Source organism: Hylobates moloch, unplaced genomic scaffold, assembly GCF_009828535.3.
Source record: "Hylobates moloch isolate HMO894 unplaced genomic scaffold, HMol_V3 SCAFFOLD_13, whole genome shotgun sequence".
In the NCBI taxonomy this organism is placed as follows: domain Eukaryota; kingdom Metazoa; phylum Chordata; class Mammalia; order Primates; family Hylobatidae; genus Hylobates; species Hylobates moloch.
Window position 1 is genome coordinate 58,010,189 of NW_026652288.1, and position 20,698 is coordinate 58,030,886.

Sequence of the window (20,698 nt, forward strand, 5' to 3'; positions counted from 1 at the left end):
CATTGTGGCACTATTCACAATAGCAAAGAGTTGGAACCAACCCAAATGTCCAACAACGATAGAATGGATTAAGAAAATGTGGCACATACACACCATGGAATAATATGCAGCCGTAAAAAATGATGAGTTCATGTCCTTTGTAGGGACATGGATAAAACTGGCAATCATCATTCTCAGTAAACTTTTGCAAGGACAAAAAACCAAACACTGCATATTCTCACTCATAGGTGGCAATTGAACAATGAGAACACATGGACACAGGAAGGGGAACATCACACTCTGGGGACTGTTGTGGGGTGTGGGGAAGGGGGAGGGATAGCATTAGGAGATACATCTAATGCTAAATGACGAGTTAATGGGTGCAGCACACCAACATGGCACATGGATACATATGTAACAAACCTGCACATTGTGCACATGTACCCTAAAACTTAAAGTACAATAATAAAAAATAAATAAATAAATAAATAAAAAGAAAGTTCACTGAGGCAAATCCTTGGGAATTTTCATGTGCCTTTAAAAATAAAACATGTTAAGTCAATCTGCAGCATAAAGAAAATACAAATGAAGAAAATGAAATAAAGCCACAAAAAACAAGGATGTGATGATGTAAGCTCAAATGAATGAACTAATAAATAGAACACAATTAACTTAGGTATCATCAGAAAAAATTTAGTCAATACAAAATTTCTTAAATATGCCCAAGCACTTTAACTAAAATTGATAAAGTAATTTTCCTGCATCGAATGACTGATGTAAAGATGAGCTAGCTAAATATTTGGCATATGTAAGTAAAAGTTAGCTGCTTATCTTACTCATAATACATGTATTGAGCAATTCTGTATGTTATATTAGGTGCTAAAAGAAATATGACTATCATTTCTACCTTCTAATTCTATAAATGAAATAGAAATGCAGACACATAGCTTTAATTTAATATGTAATGAGAGTACACGTGCATAAAATGTCAACTGGTACAATAAGGATGCCCTGGTAAATTTTGCCAAGAGAAGATCAGGGAAAAAGGAAGGCAGCTCAAAATGGATCAGGAAGGATAGCTAGGAGGTTGAGGGAAAGGATGTTCTATACAGAGAGAAGAGCAAATATAAATTCAAGCAATTATGAAGATTAGAGTAAATCTGTGATAGAATCAAACAAGTGTCTCCAGAATAATTACCTTTCTTGCCACTTCTGTCATCGCCTTTTTTGGTTAACAGCCACAAGATCATTCAGTCATTTAAGCCAGAGTCATTAAAACCTTTTTGGTCTCCTTCACCAATGCTCCAGAATTCTAAGGGGTCTCCCGCAAGGCTGCTCCACTTCAGCACTACGGACAGCTTGATAATTCTTTGTTGTAGGGGGCTGTGCTGTGCATTGTGGGATATTGCTGGCCTCTACCCATGCTCTGCCAGTAGCATGCTTGCCTCAATGGACCCACAGTTGCAACAACAAAAATTGTCTCCAGACATTGCAAATGTCTTCTGGGGGACAAAACTGCTCCCAGTAAGGAAGCACTGGTCTGCAGTAGCATACCTTCCATAGGTACCCACTCTTCTCCTTCCCCACTGCAACATTACTTTAAATAGCTTCTCTTCCTTACCCGCAGTAGGGTAATAGACTACAACACTGGTCTTCTCAGTGACTCACTGCCTCCCCTGTATCCTGCACAATGTTGCATAAGAGGAGCTGTGCCTCCTAATACATTGAACAAACCTACTACATACTTTTCAAATCCTCACTCCTTTACAATGCATTTCAGGACCTTAACAGTCCGATTCCTTGGCCTTAAACTCTCACTACCCAATCTACCCTGTTTTTCAGCTGCACAGATCCACAAGAAGTCCTTGAATTTTCATATCCACATTTATTCATTCCTCAAAGTCCAGTTGAGAAGTCTTGCCCAGCAGAGGTCTCACAACTCTCTTAATCACTCCTTCCTTAATTATTCCATTCCTCAAAGTTTACACAGCACTTTTTATGCTGTCTACTTTAGCAAGGGCACTTTGAAATCCATCACAGTGTTTGCACCCTGGCCATAGCTCCCAAGGACTTCTCCCTGTCAGTAACTGAGTATGGTAGGGATACCATGGCAGACCTGTTCTTGAGAGCCATGGACTCTTGTTCTGGCCAAGTCTGGCTCAAGGATGGCTTTGCTCAACCTTGCTTGGACTGCCCAGCAGCCTAGGATGCTACTACCCAACATTCTCATCCTTTTTTTCCTGTGTAAGCCTTTTTTCTTACATAAGCTCTTACATAGCTCTCCCAGCTCTCTCCTTAGTTTCTCTAACACAGACACTTCCCCTAACGAAAATCTTATCTTTGCATCTGCCTCTTGAAAGACCTGGACTAACACACACTAGAATGTTAAAAGAACAGCATAGGAAATTTTCCGTACTGCTGTTTGACTAGTATTGCAGCAAGTACATGAATAACCAAAAGGGGTTCTTATTAGTTTTTCCAATAAGAAAAAATATGAATACAGAATGGCATGTGTAATAATCCAAGGCTATATTAGTTCTAGGAAAATAGAAAGTTTGGAAAATAATAAAACTAAAATTTTGCCAGAATACACAAAAAACAGTAAAAACACTATTGATAGTTTCTATATTTTTATTTCCTGTCTGAACAAGAAGTTACTAGAGCAACTCAATAATCAGTCATCAGAGAGGTAATGCTTGACATGTTGCAGAATGGTTCATGTGAGAAACTTCAAAAGTACACACAGCCATGACAAGCTCTACTCCATGAGAGTACTGTATAAGTCAGATGCAATGTCTGATTTTATAACATCTGGAAACTGTTTCCTTCAACCAGAAAGACTGCATTGCCTCAAATCCCACCAAGAAATAGTGAAGTTAACTGTCTAGGCAGTTGAGTTAATCCCTGAGGACCTCAGGAAGACGTGAACACCCTAGGTAATACGAGAAAAGGGCCACCAGAAGCATGAGGGATTGTCAGAAACAGCCTGTGTAAAGTTTGTCAATTCCATCCTGACAAGTATATGCCAACTTATTAAATACTGATCTCTAAATACTTTGGCAAGAATATTTATCAACATTATGAGATGATAAATAATATGACCATAAAAAAGAAGTTTAGAGTTGGTTATAGGGATATTAAGTCCTGGTAACTATACATGCTGTGAGATAGCCTATCAATGGATTAAAAACAAAGAGCTTGATTAGCCATTACATTACTTATAGATAATGTTATGATTCAGTTCCATTTTTATACCTTTTATAGATCTTGGAAATGTATAAATAAATCTCTGTTCAGAAATGTTTGAATTATGGGATGAATAAATACTTACACTTATGGGAAATAAAAATTATAGAGAAGAAAACATTAGAAAAGCAAGAATTATATACATGTTAAACAAAGAAAATTTCTGCCAGACTCTCCGACTCTTCTGATTCTTGGGCTCAAAATACTTAGGAAAAAAACTAAACAATACTAGTTATGGTTCAGAGAAAAACATAAATACCAAAACTTCTAAAAGTGGGGGAAATTTAACCATATAGAAATTAAAAGAAAGTATTAGTTCACATGTTTGGGGTTAATTCAAAACTAACAACTAAATGGAATCAATAAATACATTGGGGTGTCAACTTTAACAAATGGTTGTACGGAGATATTTTGAAAATATTAATTTGATTTGTTTTTCATTCTTTTTCTCTAAAAGCCACATTCGCCGCCACCAGAGAAGGGAAGGAGAGAGTCTACCTCAGTCGGGAAGATGGAAAGGCAAAAGGTCAATTAAATGAGATGTGAAAAGGGAACTCAGTAGATACTGGCGGGGGGAAAAGGCAATGGAGGCAAAGAAAACAGATGGTAAGATGTATGCGCATTAACTTCTCCACTGGGGGTTTAAAATCCCAGAAACAGAAGGCATATTGCATTGTTCAAAGGGACTGCCCGAAGAGGTGTTCTAGGGTGCTGACTATGTGGGACACAAGGAAGGAACCCTCTGAAAGAGTTCCCTACACATATCAAATTTAGAGGTGTAGAAGAGTTCGACAAAGAGAGGAACTGAATCCCTCTTGACTCTCAAATGCCATAGAGGGCTTGAGGCCTTTAGAGGAGTCTGCAGGAAGAGCAATAGCATCACCAAACCAGTTTACCTGGAGAAAGTGATGTGGCAGGACTTTGTATTTGAAGGCTGCACAATGAATCACTGAGACAAGAAATCACATGGATATTACAGCCAGAATTCAGAGGGATATACAGCACTAGTGAGAGCCCAGAGGAGGATGAGTCAAGACCAGTGAGCAGAGGAGAAAAAAGGCCATAAGTTCTCAGGCCCAGAAATCAGCTGCTGTTAACAGAAAAGTACAATGAAACTATGGCACAAGGAACATCACCAGACACTTGAGGAACTGAAGGATGGTACAATTTCCTCACCCCTCTGCCAAACAATACAAAGATCTCATAACACGTTATGACCCTGTATATAGTCAGTTTCTATCAATGGTCAATGAATTCTTGAATCCACCAATATATAAAACAATACCCACTAGCAGAAAAAAAAATGAAATTGGTTGCTCATTCCAATATATTCAGGAAAAACATTTAATAAAACACAACATCCATTTATGATTAAAAGCAAAACTAAAGTAAAGCAAAAAGCAACTAGAAAAAGAAGAGAACATCTCTAAATTAATAAGACTGGCTCTGAGAATCCTTCAGCAAACTTCAACCTTAATGTTTAATGGACTGAAAGGCCAAAGCCAGATATCAAGTACACAAGGTGGCAAAGATAAATTAGGAAGCAAGTAGGAGCAGGGCCATCAGGTTAGCATTATGGAATTTCCAAGCTTTGTATCAACATTGATCTGCAAACAATTCAGCTGGTCCAGGTTTCGGATACTACAATTTACCTAGATACAAAGACTAAAGGCTGATCTGAGACTAAAAAGGGGAATCTAGTATAATTACAAATGGATTCTAAAATCTACCAGGTTCTATTATTTGATGAAACTATTAATCCAAAGAAATTTAATCATAGAGTCAGTGTAGAAATAAATATATATAATCATAAATAGGTAGCTAATATCCGTTTTAGTGCTAATACAAAAAAATGCAAAATTTTTAAAAAGTCACTAATCTCATCAGTAATTTAGACTTACAATTGGCTATGATCACACTACCGAAAAAAATGTAGATCTTGATACCTCTAGTTATTTCCAGTGTTACTGGAAAATTTCTGTCTCTACAATGATTGAAGTATGCAACTAAGCCTTATGCAAATACAGAGAAATTATGTAAAATAAAGCTAAGTTATGGAGGTATGAAATGTTTAAACGTTTTATCAATAACTTCTGATGATATCAATAAATTAATCAAAAGCAAAGTACATAAATGGGATTATTTACTTGCCATTGAAAGTATGACTCTTATAGGTGATTCTTCCTCTTCAAAAATTTAGTAAAAGAACATTCAAAACAAATCATTTTATTTGTTTGTAGTTTCTAGTAATCCCTCAACTAAATTAAATAATTTTGTTCTGAATGTTTTATTATAAAATTTATAACATAAATGATTGATTTCATTTTTGATTAATGAGTACATTGCTAAAGAAGATAAACATTGCTGATTAACTTACACATAATATATTGTATGATACATTAAATTATCCACATAAATGATGAAATAATAAATCTCCACACATAACATTATAAAAACATTAATATTAATTTTTAGATATGTTAACAAAATGAACTAGGTTATAAAACAAAAAAAGTATGATGATGACTTGGGCAACTGTATCCAAACTGACACAGTGACTAGAAAATTATGACTCAAAAATCTTTAACTGCTTTCTGAATTCAAACAGAGGATATTGATCATAAATATATATACCTACTATGTACCCACAAAAATTAAAAATTTTTAAAAAGGATATTGAATAATAATTTAACTACATCAACATTATGAATCAAAATGAGCAGGAACAGCATTCCCTATAATGCCTTCCCATCTGGAATGCTTTTCCATAAGAAAACATATTGACCATGACAAATTTGTGGTAGCAAGTCTAGGATTGTCCATACAAACTAAACGTTATTTTAGAAAGGTTTCAGAAAGGAGAATTTTTTTGTCCTTTGAAGTATAGGTGGCTATGTAAATATTAGAGTGTGATTCTGCCATTGTGATGTCGCAAGTATTTTACATGGAAGAAAGAAAGGAAATGGTTCTAGCCATTTCATGTAAAAAAACAACTCAAGATAATCACTTGAAAAAGAGCTCACATCCAGGAAGACATCTTAAATCAGTTAAGCCAAAGGAGTATTATATATGAACTGCGGAGAAATGTTATCAATTTTTTATTTAATCAGAGAATAAACAGTGTTGATGTTCTAAAAACATCTTTGAACACCTTTCCAGAAGTATCTTTTGTAAAAGTATGTATCTGCTAAACAAAAGCTAGATACTTACGAACTGTAGAATCCTGTAACCAAATTCCTAGTTCTTGTTTTTTCTTGAATATGTATTTGTCAGAGGAGTTACTGATGAAGTGAGCCTATATATGTTTTAAAACAACTGTCCTTACCCTGGCGTTCCATGAACTTGGATGGAAAAAAGTTACATCTTTATTTTCACTAACCTCTGATACTGAGCATTTCCTTCAAGTATGAAGGTAGGTGAAACCACAGACATTGTGGCTTTATTACCAATAAAATGATACTTTTATATCACATTATGGTTGGTGTAGCTATGTGTCAACTGATTACCACCACAAAAATATAATAGACATAACCAATAGATCTTTGTAGATAGACTGTTTTCAAGTATGATGCATTTTAAACCGATTCAACCTCTTCCCTACTCTACTTCACAGGCCATCCCCATACCATCAACAAAACAAACTTTTCCTATTCAGACCTTGCCAGTGAGAGCCATTTCATTTTATGTATATTCATTCTCCTTTCCTTCTATCAAATTCCAGAAACAAACTTATTTAAGTAAATCCAGGGGATTCTGCCCCAATAGGACCACGAAAGGGTACATCTGAGTCAAACAGCCTGCCCTCCAGTTGGAAACCACACTCCATTTGTAACAGTGGTCCCACAGGCCACTCCCTGATCACCACTCCAGCGTCTGACACTTTCAAGAAAGATGCTTGAAAGAGCATCTTTCATCAGCATTGCACAGAGGGTCGGTTTTGCCCAGCGGGCAGAGACCTGCTCATCCTGCCACGAGAGCCTTCCGAAGGAGTTGCCTCTGGCTTGGTGTTAATCCTTCTGGTAGCCCAACCTGAACTCCAGGGTCATCAGCCACCAACTCGAAAACCCAAGGCCCTGTTTCCTGAATGTAGCCCTTGCCTGGATCCCAAGAAAATGCCAAGGGACCCGAGGACACTCACCAGGCCTCCGCATAAGCTGACGACGGCCTTGTAATCCTCCTGTGAGTTGACCTGGCCGCGGTAGAAGCAGTGGCGCAAGTCTGAGGGCCCTGCGTCGCTCTCCCAGGCCCCGCGCTCCGGGGTTCCCAAGTGCACCTCGGTGTAGCCGGCGGCCAGAAAGGATGCATCGGCGGTCAGGTTCAGCTGAAAGAGCTGCCGGTAGGCAGTGAAGCGATAGTGGGTTCTGAACGGCATGGGTTCCAGCGCCTCGGAGCTGCGTTTCTGCCGGCTGAAGTGGTGGCTCTGAGGGAACACTTCTCCAAACTCATTGACCCGCTCGGGGATCACTACTTCGTAGGAGGTCAGTGTCCTCACCAGGGCTTCTGCAACCACAGCGACAGGACCAGTGAGCTCCCACGCGTTCCTCATTGTCCAACTCTAAACTTCTTCCACCAAACGTCCCCGTTAAAGGTCCCAGGTCCCAGTACAGCCAGGGGCATGACAAATGCACACATGCTGATGCGCACGCACACACACACACGTGCACTGGGACTGTTAGTGCTCTGCTTTCCCACACCCCCGACTTGCCCTACCCTCCCCAAGCAAAGACCCTACCACTTACGGCCCTAAGCAACCCACTTCCTTCCCCTGTACCTCCTAACCTCCCCGCAGCCGCCAACTCCTTCCCTCCGGGTGCACGCGCCCCCCTGCCCTTTGCGCCCCCGCCGTCTGGTCCTGGGAGTGCGATGCGTCTCAGGCGCGCGCGATTCCTCGAAACCCGGCGCAGTCGCGACCTCTCGGGCTGACTGGTCCGGGAGTCCCGGGAGCTCCAGCAGGGCCACCGTTCCCCAACGGGCTGAGCCGCTCGTCCCCTCGACCCGCATGTCCCACTCGGGCCCCGCGTCCCCACTTCGCCGCTGAAGGCGTCTCGCGGTGACTTTACCTTGCCTGGGGTGGAAGTGAACTTCCCAAGACCTGGTGATGAAGAGCGAGAGATGGTAGAGCAGCCCAGTCAGCCACTTGGCCACCCACATGGTTCCACCCAGGGGACCCCGATCGGGGAGGCCCACCAGAGCCGCCGGCAGCCGAGCCGGCTTCCCTCGCGCTCCGATCCCTCTCCTCCCTCTCGCCCGCCGCTCTCCGCGCCGGCCGCGACTCTCCGCGCCTCAGCAGCCTAGGGAACAGCAGCGCGGGCCCTGGGCCGGCTCGTCTAGCCACACCGCCTGTCTCCGCTCGCTGAGCCGCTGCTTCATCGCACTGCAGCCTCACTCCCCTTCCTGCGCCCGCACTGCCCTCAGAAACTCTCTGCTCAGGGTCAGCTCGGCGCGGGGAAGCAACTCGACCTAGCAGGAATGGTGCCAATATAGCCACCCCGGACCGGCGAGCACCGGGGAGAGCCCGCCCCTATGGGCTGTTGCCGGCCAATCAGCGGGAGGCGCGGCCCCTGCTCGCCCTTCCTCGCGCAGCCCCCTCCCTTCTCCACTCAGCCGCAAGGGGACTGCGGTACCCTCCTGCTGCCCCAGTGGGCGCGCAACTGGCTGAGTAGCCCCAAGGCCCGGCTGGCCACGAACTCCGGACCTCTGAAACCCAGCGAGATGCAAGCACCTGCGTACGTGAAAGGTGCCTAGGGTTTTGAGCTCTTAGATGAAATGACAAGCATCAGATAGAAAGTTTCTGTATTTTATGTTTCACGGTACTTTTAGGCTTCTCAAATAAAATAAAATAAGCTACAACTGAAGTTCTTGTGGGCAGAGGATGCTACCAATGAAGCTCAGTGACCCGGCCTCACTTGCATGGGCACCTGTGTGTGCTGGGAGTTGCCGAGAGTTGAGGAGTGCCACAGCTGGGGCGAGGAAGCCGAGTTTGCACACAAGCACTTCTGACAATTGCCGAAATAAATTCAGAAAAGGATCTGAGTCTCCAAAGTTTTAGTAACCCACTGTGGTTTGTTTTTCTTCTTTCTAATATTCATATTTGTACTTAATTTTGTATCAAGAGCCCTCCAAAATTGTATAAACGTCAAGACCCACAAAACTTGGATCTGCCCTGCCTGCGAGAGTTTTTGCCGTTAGTTCCACAGTATTCATATACACTTTGTTTATAATATACAAATAATCCCGTATATTCACAATTATCCTCCTCCGCAATTACTGTGGCTCTGAATCCAGTTGTCCCCAGGTGTCTGTTAAATTGAATGCACCTCGGTGGTAGCCGAAAGCAATTATTTTAGTACGGTTTCTCATTTCTCAAATCCACCTGTTTGATTTGCAGGTTACATAATTACTTTTCTCTATATCCAGTATGAAAGCAAAGCTGGTGGGAGTAGTCAGATTATCTTGAAATCCAACCAGGGGAGAGAAAGAATATGAGAAAAAAAGGAAAGGAGTATATGAGGAAATCTTCACACACACAATGGAAAACACTTTTAATTTAGTTCCTGACTGCCCTACCTCCTCTGAGCTCTCAACAGTGGAAATGCTGCACTCTTTGAATTGACCTCTGATGGCATGCCTCTTCACTTTTATATCATACACTTGGTCATCTGTTGTTCACCACAAATGTGGAACAATCTTGTTCAATGAAAGAGGGTTTAATCTTACATCTCCCAAGGAAATCACCCAGCTTGGTGATGGTAATTCTTCCATAATCATTCCCCTTCTTTTGTACTCTTTTCTCACAAGTGACATTTCATTCAACAAAGAATTATAGACTTCTGGTGGGACTTTTTTCCCAAGCTAAACATAGTATTATTCTCAACAAAACAAAAATGGACTTTACTCACACCTGTCTATTTAGCGGTTACCTTCAGTACATAATAATTGAGTCATTTTAATTACATTGCAGCTCTGAATATGTCTTCACATTAGGAGCCATACCTTCTCTCCTACAAATACCAGAAAATAGAACTGCACCTGTTTAATTGGCGATCTCATTGCTGACTACAGGGAAAACTTGATATTTCATTTCCATCACTGAATGTTTGTAACTCAGGGAAGTATTTACAATCAAGCATTTGATTTTCAGCTTGCTCTAAGAATGGGGCGAGGGATTTTTTTTTTCTTTTTCTTTTTCTTTTTTTGAGATGGAGTTTCGCTCTGTCACCCAGGCTGGAGGGCAATGGCATGATTTCGGCTCACTGCAACCTCCACCTCCTGGGTTTAAGCAATTCTCCTGTCTCAGCCTCCCAAGTAGCTGGGACTACAGGCACTCACCACCACGCCTGGCTAATTTTTGTATTTTTGGTAGAAACAAGGTTTCACCATGTTGGTCAGGGTAGTCTCGAACTCCTGACTGCAGATAATCCACCCTCCTCAGCCTCCCAAAGTGCTGGGATTACAGACGAGAGCCACGGTGCCCAGCACCATTTTTCAAATAAATGACAAGGTATGTGGGATGTGTATACTATATCATTATTATCTTTACAGTGTTCAGTAAAATGTATTGTTTTCCACATTTCATAGAAGATAGATGCTACATTGTCATACAGTATCTAAGCTGGATTTCTACTAATCCTTTCTGACTCCAAATGCTTTTTCGTTATACTGAGCTATAAATGTTATGATATTCACATTATCTCTCTTCTTTCTTCCTACTCTGCTAATGAAAATGTCATGAATAAGCTAATCTATGCCATTTAATTCAAACTATTTCCTCACATTGATAATTAGAGCTATCACTTATGGAATTCTTTGAAATGTATGAAATTTGAAACCAAAGAGATTTGGGTCTAACTTGATGCTAATCCAGAGTGAATTATATAATCTCTCTGAGCTTCGTGGAGGTAATAGGTAAGTTAAATGGTATGTCAGAGGAATTCCATAAGTGGTACCTGATCCCAGTGCTTTGAGAGGCAGAGGTAGGAAAATCATGTAGGCCAGGAGTTTGAGACCAGCTTGGGCAACACAGTGAGACCTCCGTTTCTTAAAAAAAAAAAAAAAATAGGCATAGTGGCACTTGCCTGTTGAACTAGCTACTGGGGAGACTGAGGCAGAAGGATCATTCCTGAGCCCAGGAGCTCAAGGTTACAGTGAGCTATGATAGCGCTACCACTCCAGTCTGGGTAACAGAGTGAGATCCTGTCTCTAAAAATAATAATAGTAATATAATATAATATAATAATTAATAAAATGTTGTTTGATTTGTAATTGAGACATTAATCATTATAAACACAAGCCATGCGATCAGTTTTTGGCACAATGTGGAGAAAATATATTCAATCCTGCAAAGGAGAAATATTCTCACTATACTTAGGGGTTAACAGACCTTGTTTTATAATCCTAATTCTACTGTAAGCAGCTGTATAACGTTGAACAATTTGCCTAATGTAAGCTTACTTTTTCTCAGTTATAAAATAAAGTTAATAATAGTAATCTCGTGCAATTGTTAAGATGATTAAAAGAGACAATACAGGTAACATTCTTGATATAATACTGAACAAACTATGTTCTCAATGCATATTCGTGCTGATTATGGAATACTGAATGTTTATACTAAAAGGAACAACTCTTTGAATATATACTGCTTTTCTAATATTAATAGGTAGGAATTAGGATGGTCAACTTCATGATTTACCTGAGACTGGGGAATTTCCTAAGATGCAAGATTTTCATTGCTGAAACCTGAGAAGTCTTTTGAAAACTAGGATTAGTTGGCCACTGAAGTTTAAGGTTTCTCAACCAAGGCACTATTAACTTTTGGGGTTGGATAATTATTTGTTATTGGAGGCTATGCTGTGCTTTGTAGTATGTTTAGCAGTATCCCTGGCCTCCACCCACTAGGTGCCAGTAGCACCCTACCCCTGTTGTACAACCAAAAGTATTTCCAGATATTGCCAAATCTCCCTCGAGGGCAAAATTGGCCCCAGTTGAAAACCTCTGCTCTAGTACAGGAAGAAAACAGATAAATAATAAATGCAAAGTGGGTTTTGTAGAAGACTCCACAGATACTGCTTCATTTGTCATTGTAAATAGCCAATTGCTTAGTAGAAACTCTTCATATATTCTAATGGGTATGAAAATTATCCAGCAGTGTAATTAAAGCACTGCAACCTGTGGTCATTTTGTTAATAATTTTAAAACATTGTCCTTGTTTCCAGGAATGCAGAGAAAAATCAAACTCTTCTACCCAGCCACTTATTACACTCTGTATTAATTGTATATTTACTTACCTGTATTTAATATTAAATTATATCACCAGAACCAAATTCTGTTCCCCCTATGAAATAGAAATAAATTAAATATTCATTAAATGAATAAATACAAATACTAAGATGTATATAACCTAGGGATAATTGGGCATACTATCAGCCAATCTTACCATCTCTGTCTTTTAGTTGGGATATTTATACCATTTACACTTAATGTAATAATTTATATAGTTACATTCAAGTCTATCATCTTGCTATTTGTTTTCTATCTGTCCTATCATTATTCATTCTTTTTTTCTTCATCATCTGTCTTCTTTTGGGTTAAATTAATATGTTTTTGATTCTATTTAATCTCCTTTACTACTCCATTCCTTGTTCTGTTATATAAGTGGTTATTTCAGGATTTATAGTATACATATTTAGCTTATCTCTATCTTCAAGTAATAGTATGCCAATTCAATTTCTTTCTTCCAATCTTTTTACTTTTTACTTTTTCATATGTTATAAATCCCATATTGCATTGTTGCAATTTTATTTAAACAGCTCCTTTCATCTAACATCAATTTTGTTTTCCCTGAAAAGCTTCCTTTAGCCTTTCTTATAGTGTAAGTATGCTGATAATGAATTCTCTCATCTTTTGTATGTCTTAAAAAGTATTGATTTCATCTTTATTTTTTAAGCCTATTTTTTCTGAGTATGGAATTCTATGCTGAAAGCTGTAGGTTTTATTTTAGTAGTTTGAAGACATTGATTAATTGTCTTCTTGCTTCTTTCTAGATTTTTTTCTAACAAAAAAATATGTCATGAATGAAAAATCTGTTATACTCGTCTTCTGCAATAGGGTATCTTTTTGTTGTGAACACTTTTAAGATTTTTCTGTCACTAGTTTTTTACAAATTGATTACAATAAGACTTGACTCGATTTTCTTAATGTTTCTTGTGCTTGGAGTCCATTGAGTGTTTTGTGAACTGTAGGTTCCCAAATTTATTTTCATCAAATTTGCATAATTTGAAGTTTTTTTTTCAAAACTTTTTCTTTTTTAAGAGAATTTCTGCATACCTTTAATCCTGTGTTCTCTAATGTTCACATATTACATATATAACTCTAGTACAACTATTATTATTTTTTTATTTCCATAGTTAATTGTGGAACAGGTGGTGTCTTGTTACATGAATAAGTTCTTTAGTGGTGATTTGTGAGATTTCAGTGCACCCATCACCCGAGCAGTATACACTGCACCCTATTGTAGTCTTTTATCCCTCAACCATTTCCCCCCTTTCCCCCTGAGTCCCGAAAGTCCATTGTCCATCTTCTCATTCTTATGCCTTTGCATCCTCATAGCTTAGCTCCCACTTATGAGTGAGAACATACGATGTTTGGTTTTCCATTCCTGAGTTACTTCACTTAGAATAATAGCTTCCAATTTCATCCAGGTCACTGTAAATGCCATTAATTCATTTTTTATAGCTGATCAGTATTCATTTTATATATATACACATACATATATAGACATATATGTATGTGTATATATATATGTATATATATATACCACAGTTTCTTTATCCACTCGTTGATTGATGGTCATTTGGGTTCGTTTCACGTTTTTGCAATTATGAATTGTGCTGCTATAAACATTCGTGTGCAAGTATCTTTTTCGTATAATGACTTCTTTTCCTCTGGGTAGACACACAATAGTGGAATTGCTGGATCAAATGGTAGTTCTACTTTTAGATCTTTAAGGAATCTCCACACTGTTTTCCACAGTGGTTGTACTAGTTTACATTCCCACCAGCAGTGTAGAAGTGTTCCCTGTTTACCACATCCATGCCAACATCTATCATTTTCTAATTTTTTGATTATGGCCATTCTTGCAGGAATAAGGTGGTATCACATTGTGGTTTTCATTTGCATTTCCCTGATTATTACTGATATTGAGCATTTTTTATATGTTTATTGGCCATTTGTATATCTTCTTTTGAGAATTGTCTATTCATGTCCTTCACCCACTTTTTGGTGGGATTGTTTGTTTTTTATTGCTGATTTGTTCAAGTTCATTGTAGATCCTGGATATTAGTCCTTTGTCAAATGTATAGATTGTGAAGACTTTCTCCCACTCTGTGGGTTGTCTGTTTACTCTGCTGACTGTTCCTTTTGCCATGCAAAAGCTCTTTAGTTTAATTCAGTCCCAGCTATTTATTTTTGTTTTTATTGCATTTGCTTGGGGTTCTTGGTCATGAAATCCTTGCCTAAGCCAATGTCTAGAAGGGTTTTTCCAATGTTATTTTCTAGAATTTTTATAATTTCAGGTCTTAGATTTAAGTCCTTAATCCAGCTTGAGTTGACTTTTGTACAAGGTGAGAGATGAGGATCCAGTTTCATTCTCCTACATGTGGCTAGCCAATTATCCCAGCACCATTTGTTGAAAAGGGTGTACTTTCCCCCACTTTATTTTTGTTTGCTTTGTTGAATATCAGTTGGCTCTAAGTATTTGGGTTTATTTCTGAATTCTCTATTCTGTTCCATTGGTCTATGTGCCTATTTTTATACTAGTACCATGCTGTTTTGGTGACTGTGGCCTTACAGTTTAGTTTAAAATCAGATAATGTGAGGCCTCCAGATTTGGCCTTTTTGCTTAGTCTTGCTTTGGCTATGCAGGCTCTTTTTTGGTTCCATATGAATTTTAGAATGTTTTTTTCTAATTCTGTGAAGAATGATGGTATTTTGATGGGAATTGTGTTGAATTTGTAGATTACTTTTAGCAGTATGGTCATTTTCACAGTATTGCTTCTACCCATCCATGAGTATGGGATGTGTTTCTATTTGTTTGTGTCATCTATGATTTCTTCCAGCAGTGTTTTGTAGTTTTGTATTTAAGTATTTTTTTGCAGCTATTGTAAATGGGGTTGTGTTCTTGATTTGATTCTCAGCTTGATCACTGTTGGTGTATAGAAGAGGTACTAATTCGTGTCCATTAATTTTGTATCTAGAAACTTCGCTGAATTCTTTTATCAATTCTAGGAGCTTTCTGGAAGAATCTTTAGGGCCAAAACTTTTTCTGTTTCCTCTCTCTGTTTTCTTTCAGGGACTCCAGTTAAACATATATCAGCTTGCATGAAGTCCCACAACTCTCTGAAGCTCTGTTTCCTTTTTTAAATTCTTTCTTTTTGTGTTTCATTTTTGATAATTTTATTGCCATATCTTCAAGTTTACTAATCTTTTCATCTGCTTTGTCTATTCTGCCATTAATCCTATTCAATGTACCTTTCATTTCACGTATTGTCATTTCTATCTCTAGAACTTTAACTTGAATCTTATTTTGTATCTTACATACCTCTACTTAACTTTTTGAACATATGAAATGCAGTTATAATTCATTTGATGTCCATTCTAACGTAAAGGTCAGTGCTCAGTGAATTTAGGTGAAATGATTTTTCCCTTAATATTTGTCATATTTTCCTGCTTCTTGAATGCCTGATTTTTTTTTATTGGATGTCATACACTGTTAATTTTACATTTTGGGGTACTGGATATTTTTGAATTCTTATAATTATTCTTGAACTTTGTTCTGGATGAAGTTAAGTTGCTTGGAAACAAGTCGTCTCTGGTCTTGCTTTTAAGATTTATTAAGCAAGAGTAAAGCAGGGCTCAGTCTAGGGCTAATTATCTTCTACTACTAAGGCATGACCCTCTGTATACTCTATCCAATGCCCATGAATCAAAAGGCTTCCCAATGTAGTTAGCAAAAACAGACTGTTCCTGGCTTTGTAATAGCCAGAGGCACTATTACCTCTAATTCTTCTGGGTGATTCTTTCCCTGTTGTTCCACAGTTATTTCACGTGCATGTGCACTATTTTTTAAGACAGTAATGCTTCATAGAGATGAAATATAAAGAAATTAATTTAAAAGATGAATATTACTATATATACCAGAATAGTTCACTCTCATTTCCTGGAAATTTTTTTTTAAAGAAGAGGGATAACTCCCAGATCACATAACAGTTACCATAAACAAATGAGGTAGAAGCCATATGGAGAAGTAAACTATCCAGAGAGGAGCAAGGAGGCTTAGCAGAGGCTGATGTCAAGTTACACCAGAAAAAAAAAAAAATGTGTTTGCTGAAGGTGAGTGTTAACCTTGTTTTGTGAAAGCTATATTCCATCTGTGGAATATCAGAGATTGAGCACATGAGCATGTTGCCAGCAGAAGTCCTCTTGGAGCAAATTTTGACCAGAAAAGCAGAGGAAGTGGGTTATGCAAATAATAACAAAGAGGAGAAAGAGCTGGAAGAAACAATCTGTCTCTGTAACAGCAGAGAACTACAGAGGCTAGAAGGCTAGTCTACACCTCTCAGCCTCAATAAATAGCTAGTCCAAGAAAATCCAGTTAATTCAAGGATGTTTTATTTTATTTTATAAATTATTTTATTTGTTCCATGATGATTTAGAGGGACTATCTTCAAACCAGTACAAATGTTTCATAAATAACATCTGGCCGTTTTCTAACCAGTTGAGTAATGTGCTGCACAATAAGCTACCTCACATCTTTCAGCAAGAAATACTTTAAATTTGAATAGTGAAGACATTACATAATGAATTAGGACACAATTAAAATTTACTTTAAATGTTTCTTTGGGGGAGGAGGACACCACACTTCTACTCAATGAAGAGAAACATTTTTACAGTCTGGAGGTATTTTTTTAACACCTATTATGCCATGAATTCATAGGGAATATGAATAATTCATAAGGAACCATTAATCAAGGGAATAGGTTCCAGCAGCTCAGGCTCCTTTCCATTGGTTCCCACAAAGCGTGCTTCTCTGAATGGAGCAGGCTGGCACTTCAGTTGAACCCAGTTACCTTTCTCCTTGGCTTCCTTCTTTTTCTGATCATTTTCCTTCACGCATTTCAGGAAGCTATCTCAACTCTTAGAGTGCTTAATGTATTCAATACGCACATTCATTCTCTTGGCAAGAATCTTGCCCTTGACTTGTTTACAACAATGCCAACAGCATGCTGGGTGATATTGTAGACTCTTCCAGTTTTGCCATGGTAACCCTTGTGGGGCATTCCTTTTTGAACAGTATCTATTCCCTTGATGTCGACAATATAATCTTTCTTATAGATTCGCATATATGTGGCCAAAGGAACAACTCCATGTTTTCTAAAAGGCCTAGAAAACATGTATCAGATGCCTCTCCCCTTTCCCTTTGTGTTTGTCATTTTGGTGAATTACTGGAAGATGGTGATTCTGGCTGAAAGAAGGATGTTTTATTTTTTAAGGATTGCATTTAATAAATAAAAATGTATTATAAGAAACAAACATGGGAAGGAACATCAAAACTTACCTACAGTTGAAAGAACACTGCAAACAGGTTGCCATGGAACAAATAAAAGTCGTCACCAAACATTTTGTCATGGATTTTTTTTTAAATTAATGAAGGGACTACTTTTGAAGTAAGACCTCAAAATAGAAACATAGGAACTCTGGGAAGGTATAGAAAGACAACAGAAAGAAATAAAATATGATCTGGAAGAACTCAGAAAAGAAGTAGAGAGGGGAAATTATTCTAACAAAATAAATTGAAACTTGCACAAGGGAAAATAGGCAATATGAAAAACACAATAAGGAATATGGAGAAAATGGGAAACTGACCACATTGAAATGAAAATAAACAGAGGAGGGAAGAAAGGAATGGAAAGGAAGGGGAGGGGAGAGGAGGGGAGAGGAGGGGAGGGGAGGGGAGGGAAGAAGAGAGGGAGAGAGAGGGACAGACTAAGGAGATAGGGAGATAAATATAAATAAAAGATATACATTGGAGATCCACATATACATGTTGGCAGAAGTCGCTGAAGAACAAAAAAAATGAACAGAACAAATTTTAAGGTATAATTCAAGAGTGCTTTTGTTAAAATGAAAGACTTGAATTTTCATATTTGACAAACACACTGGGTAGAAAGAAATTGACCAAGAATAGTTAACATAAAGACATTTCCTAGTAAAACTACTGGGCTTTAAAATAAAGATTAACTTTCTTCCTAGCCAGGCAAGATAAATATTATTTATGAGGAAAAAGTCATAGGTCATATTCATATTTCTTCACAGCAACATTTAACAGCAGAAGACATCAGAAGGCATTCAACATCCAAACAAGATTCTTACCGTGTATTAAGGATACAACCTTTAATGTATATCAAGGAAAGAAATATGAATTGAGGATTCGATCCAGCAAAACTGTCTTTCAAATACAGACTATAGACAAACAGTTTTGAATCTGCAAGAACTCAAAGAATATTTTCCTGAAGGCCAAAAGGCAACCAACCAAAGAATGAGTAAATTAGGGCAAAAGGAATGATAAACAGTTTTGAAAAATTTTAACTTACAGCTAAGACTGAAATCAGTGTTGGGTACTGAAGCAATCCAAACGTTACAGAGTGAAATGAAAAATTAATAAATATATGGCAGTTATGAGTATGTATATAAGTGCATAGCATAGCAACCACTTCCATGTAGCAAAAATTGCAAGCATTATAAGGAAATATAGGAAAGAATAGACTAGCAGTAGTAGGAAAGTAGTAGGAAATATAGGAAAGAATAGACTAGTAGTAGGAGTTTTTAATTCATACCTACCATTTCATGACAGGGTAAAAGGGCAAGAATATGAATGAGAATGTAAATAATCTTTATAGTATAACTAATAAAATAGTTGTGTCTAGACTTTTTGTTTAACATTCATAAATTCCAAAAAGTAGACCTAGTTTAGCTAACATTCTCTGATTACAGTGTAATAAACTAAAAAAATAAAGCAAGAAAACTGAAGGTTTTCTTCAGAGGGAGTTTTTGTTGTTGTTGTTCGTTTGTTTGTTTGTTTTTTGAAATGGAGTCTCGCTCTGTCGCCTAGGCTAGAGTGCAGTGGCGTGATCTCGGCTCATTGCAACCTCCGCTTCCCGGATTCAAGTGATTCTCCTGCTTCAGCCTCCTGAGTATCTGGGATTACAGGTGCGTACCACCACCCCTGACTAATTTTTGTATTTTTAGTAGAGACAGGGTTTCACCATGTTGGTCAGGCTGGTCTCAAACTCCTGACCTCATGATCCGCCCACCTCGGCCTCCCAAAGTTCTGGGATTACAGGCATGAGCCACCGCGCCTGGCCTCAGAAGGAGTTTTTTTGTTGTTGTTGTTATTGTTTTTTGTTTTTGTTTTTGTTTTTTTTGAGACGGAGTCTCGCTCTGTCGCCCAGGCCGGACTGCGGACTGCAGTGGTGCAATGTCGGCTCACTGCAAGCTCCGCCTCCTGGGTTCACGCCATTCTCCTACCTCAGACTCCCTCCCGAGTAGCTGGGACTACAGCCGCCCGCCACAGCGCCCGGCTAATTGTATTTTTAGTAGAGACTGGGTTTCACCGTGTTAGCCAGGATGGTCTCGATCTCCTAACCTCATGATCCACCCGCCTCGGCCTCCCAAAGTGCTGGGATTACAGGCGTGAGCCACCGCGCCCAGCCCTCAGTGGGAGTTTTAAAACAACCCGAGTCAAGTAGAAAATGCAAACATTTATATTTGCATTGTATCTATGTGCATGTTTATATGCATATTTTGAACATTGTTTTAGAAAATCATCAATAGGCCAGGCGCGGTGGCTCACGCCTGTAATTCCAGCACTTTAGGAGGCCAAGGCACACGGATTGCTTGAGGTCAGGAGATCGAGACCATCCTGGCCAACATGGTGAAACTCCGTCTCTACCAAAAATACAAAAATTAGCTGGGCATGGTGGCAGACGCCTGTAATCCCAGCTACTCAGGAGGCTGATGCAGGAGAATTGCTTGAACTGGGAAGGTGGAAGTTGCAGTGAGCCTAGATCGGGCCATTGTACTCCAGCCTGGGCCACAAGAGCAAAACTCCATCACACAAAAAAAATAAAATAAGAAAAGAAAAAAAAAATCAGCAATAATGAAAGGGTACACATCAGAACAAATGGGATAGAGATACAAGAGGACTCAGAAGAACTTTTATTACCTTAAATTTTTAGATAATTTTTTAAAAGGAATGAAAAATTAATTCAGCCAATAACCAAAATGTTGATTAAAAAATCATGTAAAACAGAATGCAGGAATTAATAAAAATACAAGCAAAAATGAAAGAGTTAGAAAATAAACTACAGGCCCTCATGATTCTAAAGATAAATGTGTTTAACTGACTTTGATGAGAAAG

At 38.6% G+C, this 20,698-nt stretch overlaps 1 protein-coding gene across 1 annotated transcript in view; it reads right to left on the reverse strand.

Annotated features, from left to right (window-relative positions):
• ADAMTS20 (ADAM metallopeptidase with thrombospondin type 1 motif 20) overlaps window positions 1–8,677 on the reverse strand; it is a 200,847-nt gene extending 192,170 nt beyond the window's left edge. The window contains exons 1-2 of the mRNA XM_032173750.1: window positions 8,286–8,677; window positions 7,364–7,725 (exon numbers count right to left, since the gene is read on the reverse strand). Of these exons, the coding sequence (XP_032029641.1) occupies window positions 7,364–7,725; window positions 8,286–8,376 (453 nt within the window). The 5' untranslated portion in view covers window positions 8,377–8,677. The remainder of the gene's footprint in view (window positions 1–7,363; window positions 7,726–8,285) is intronic.
• Window positions 8,678–20,698: the final 12,021 nt, after the last annotated feature.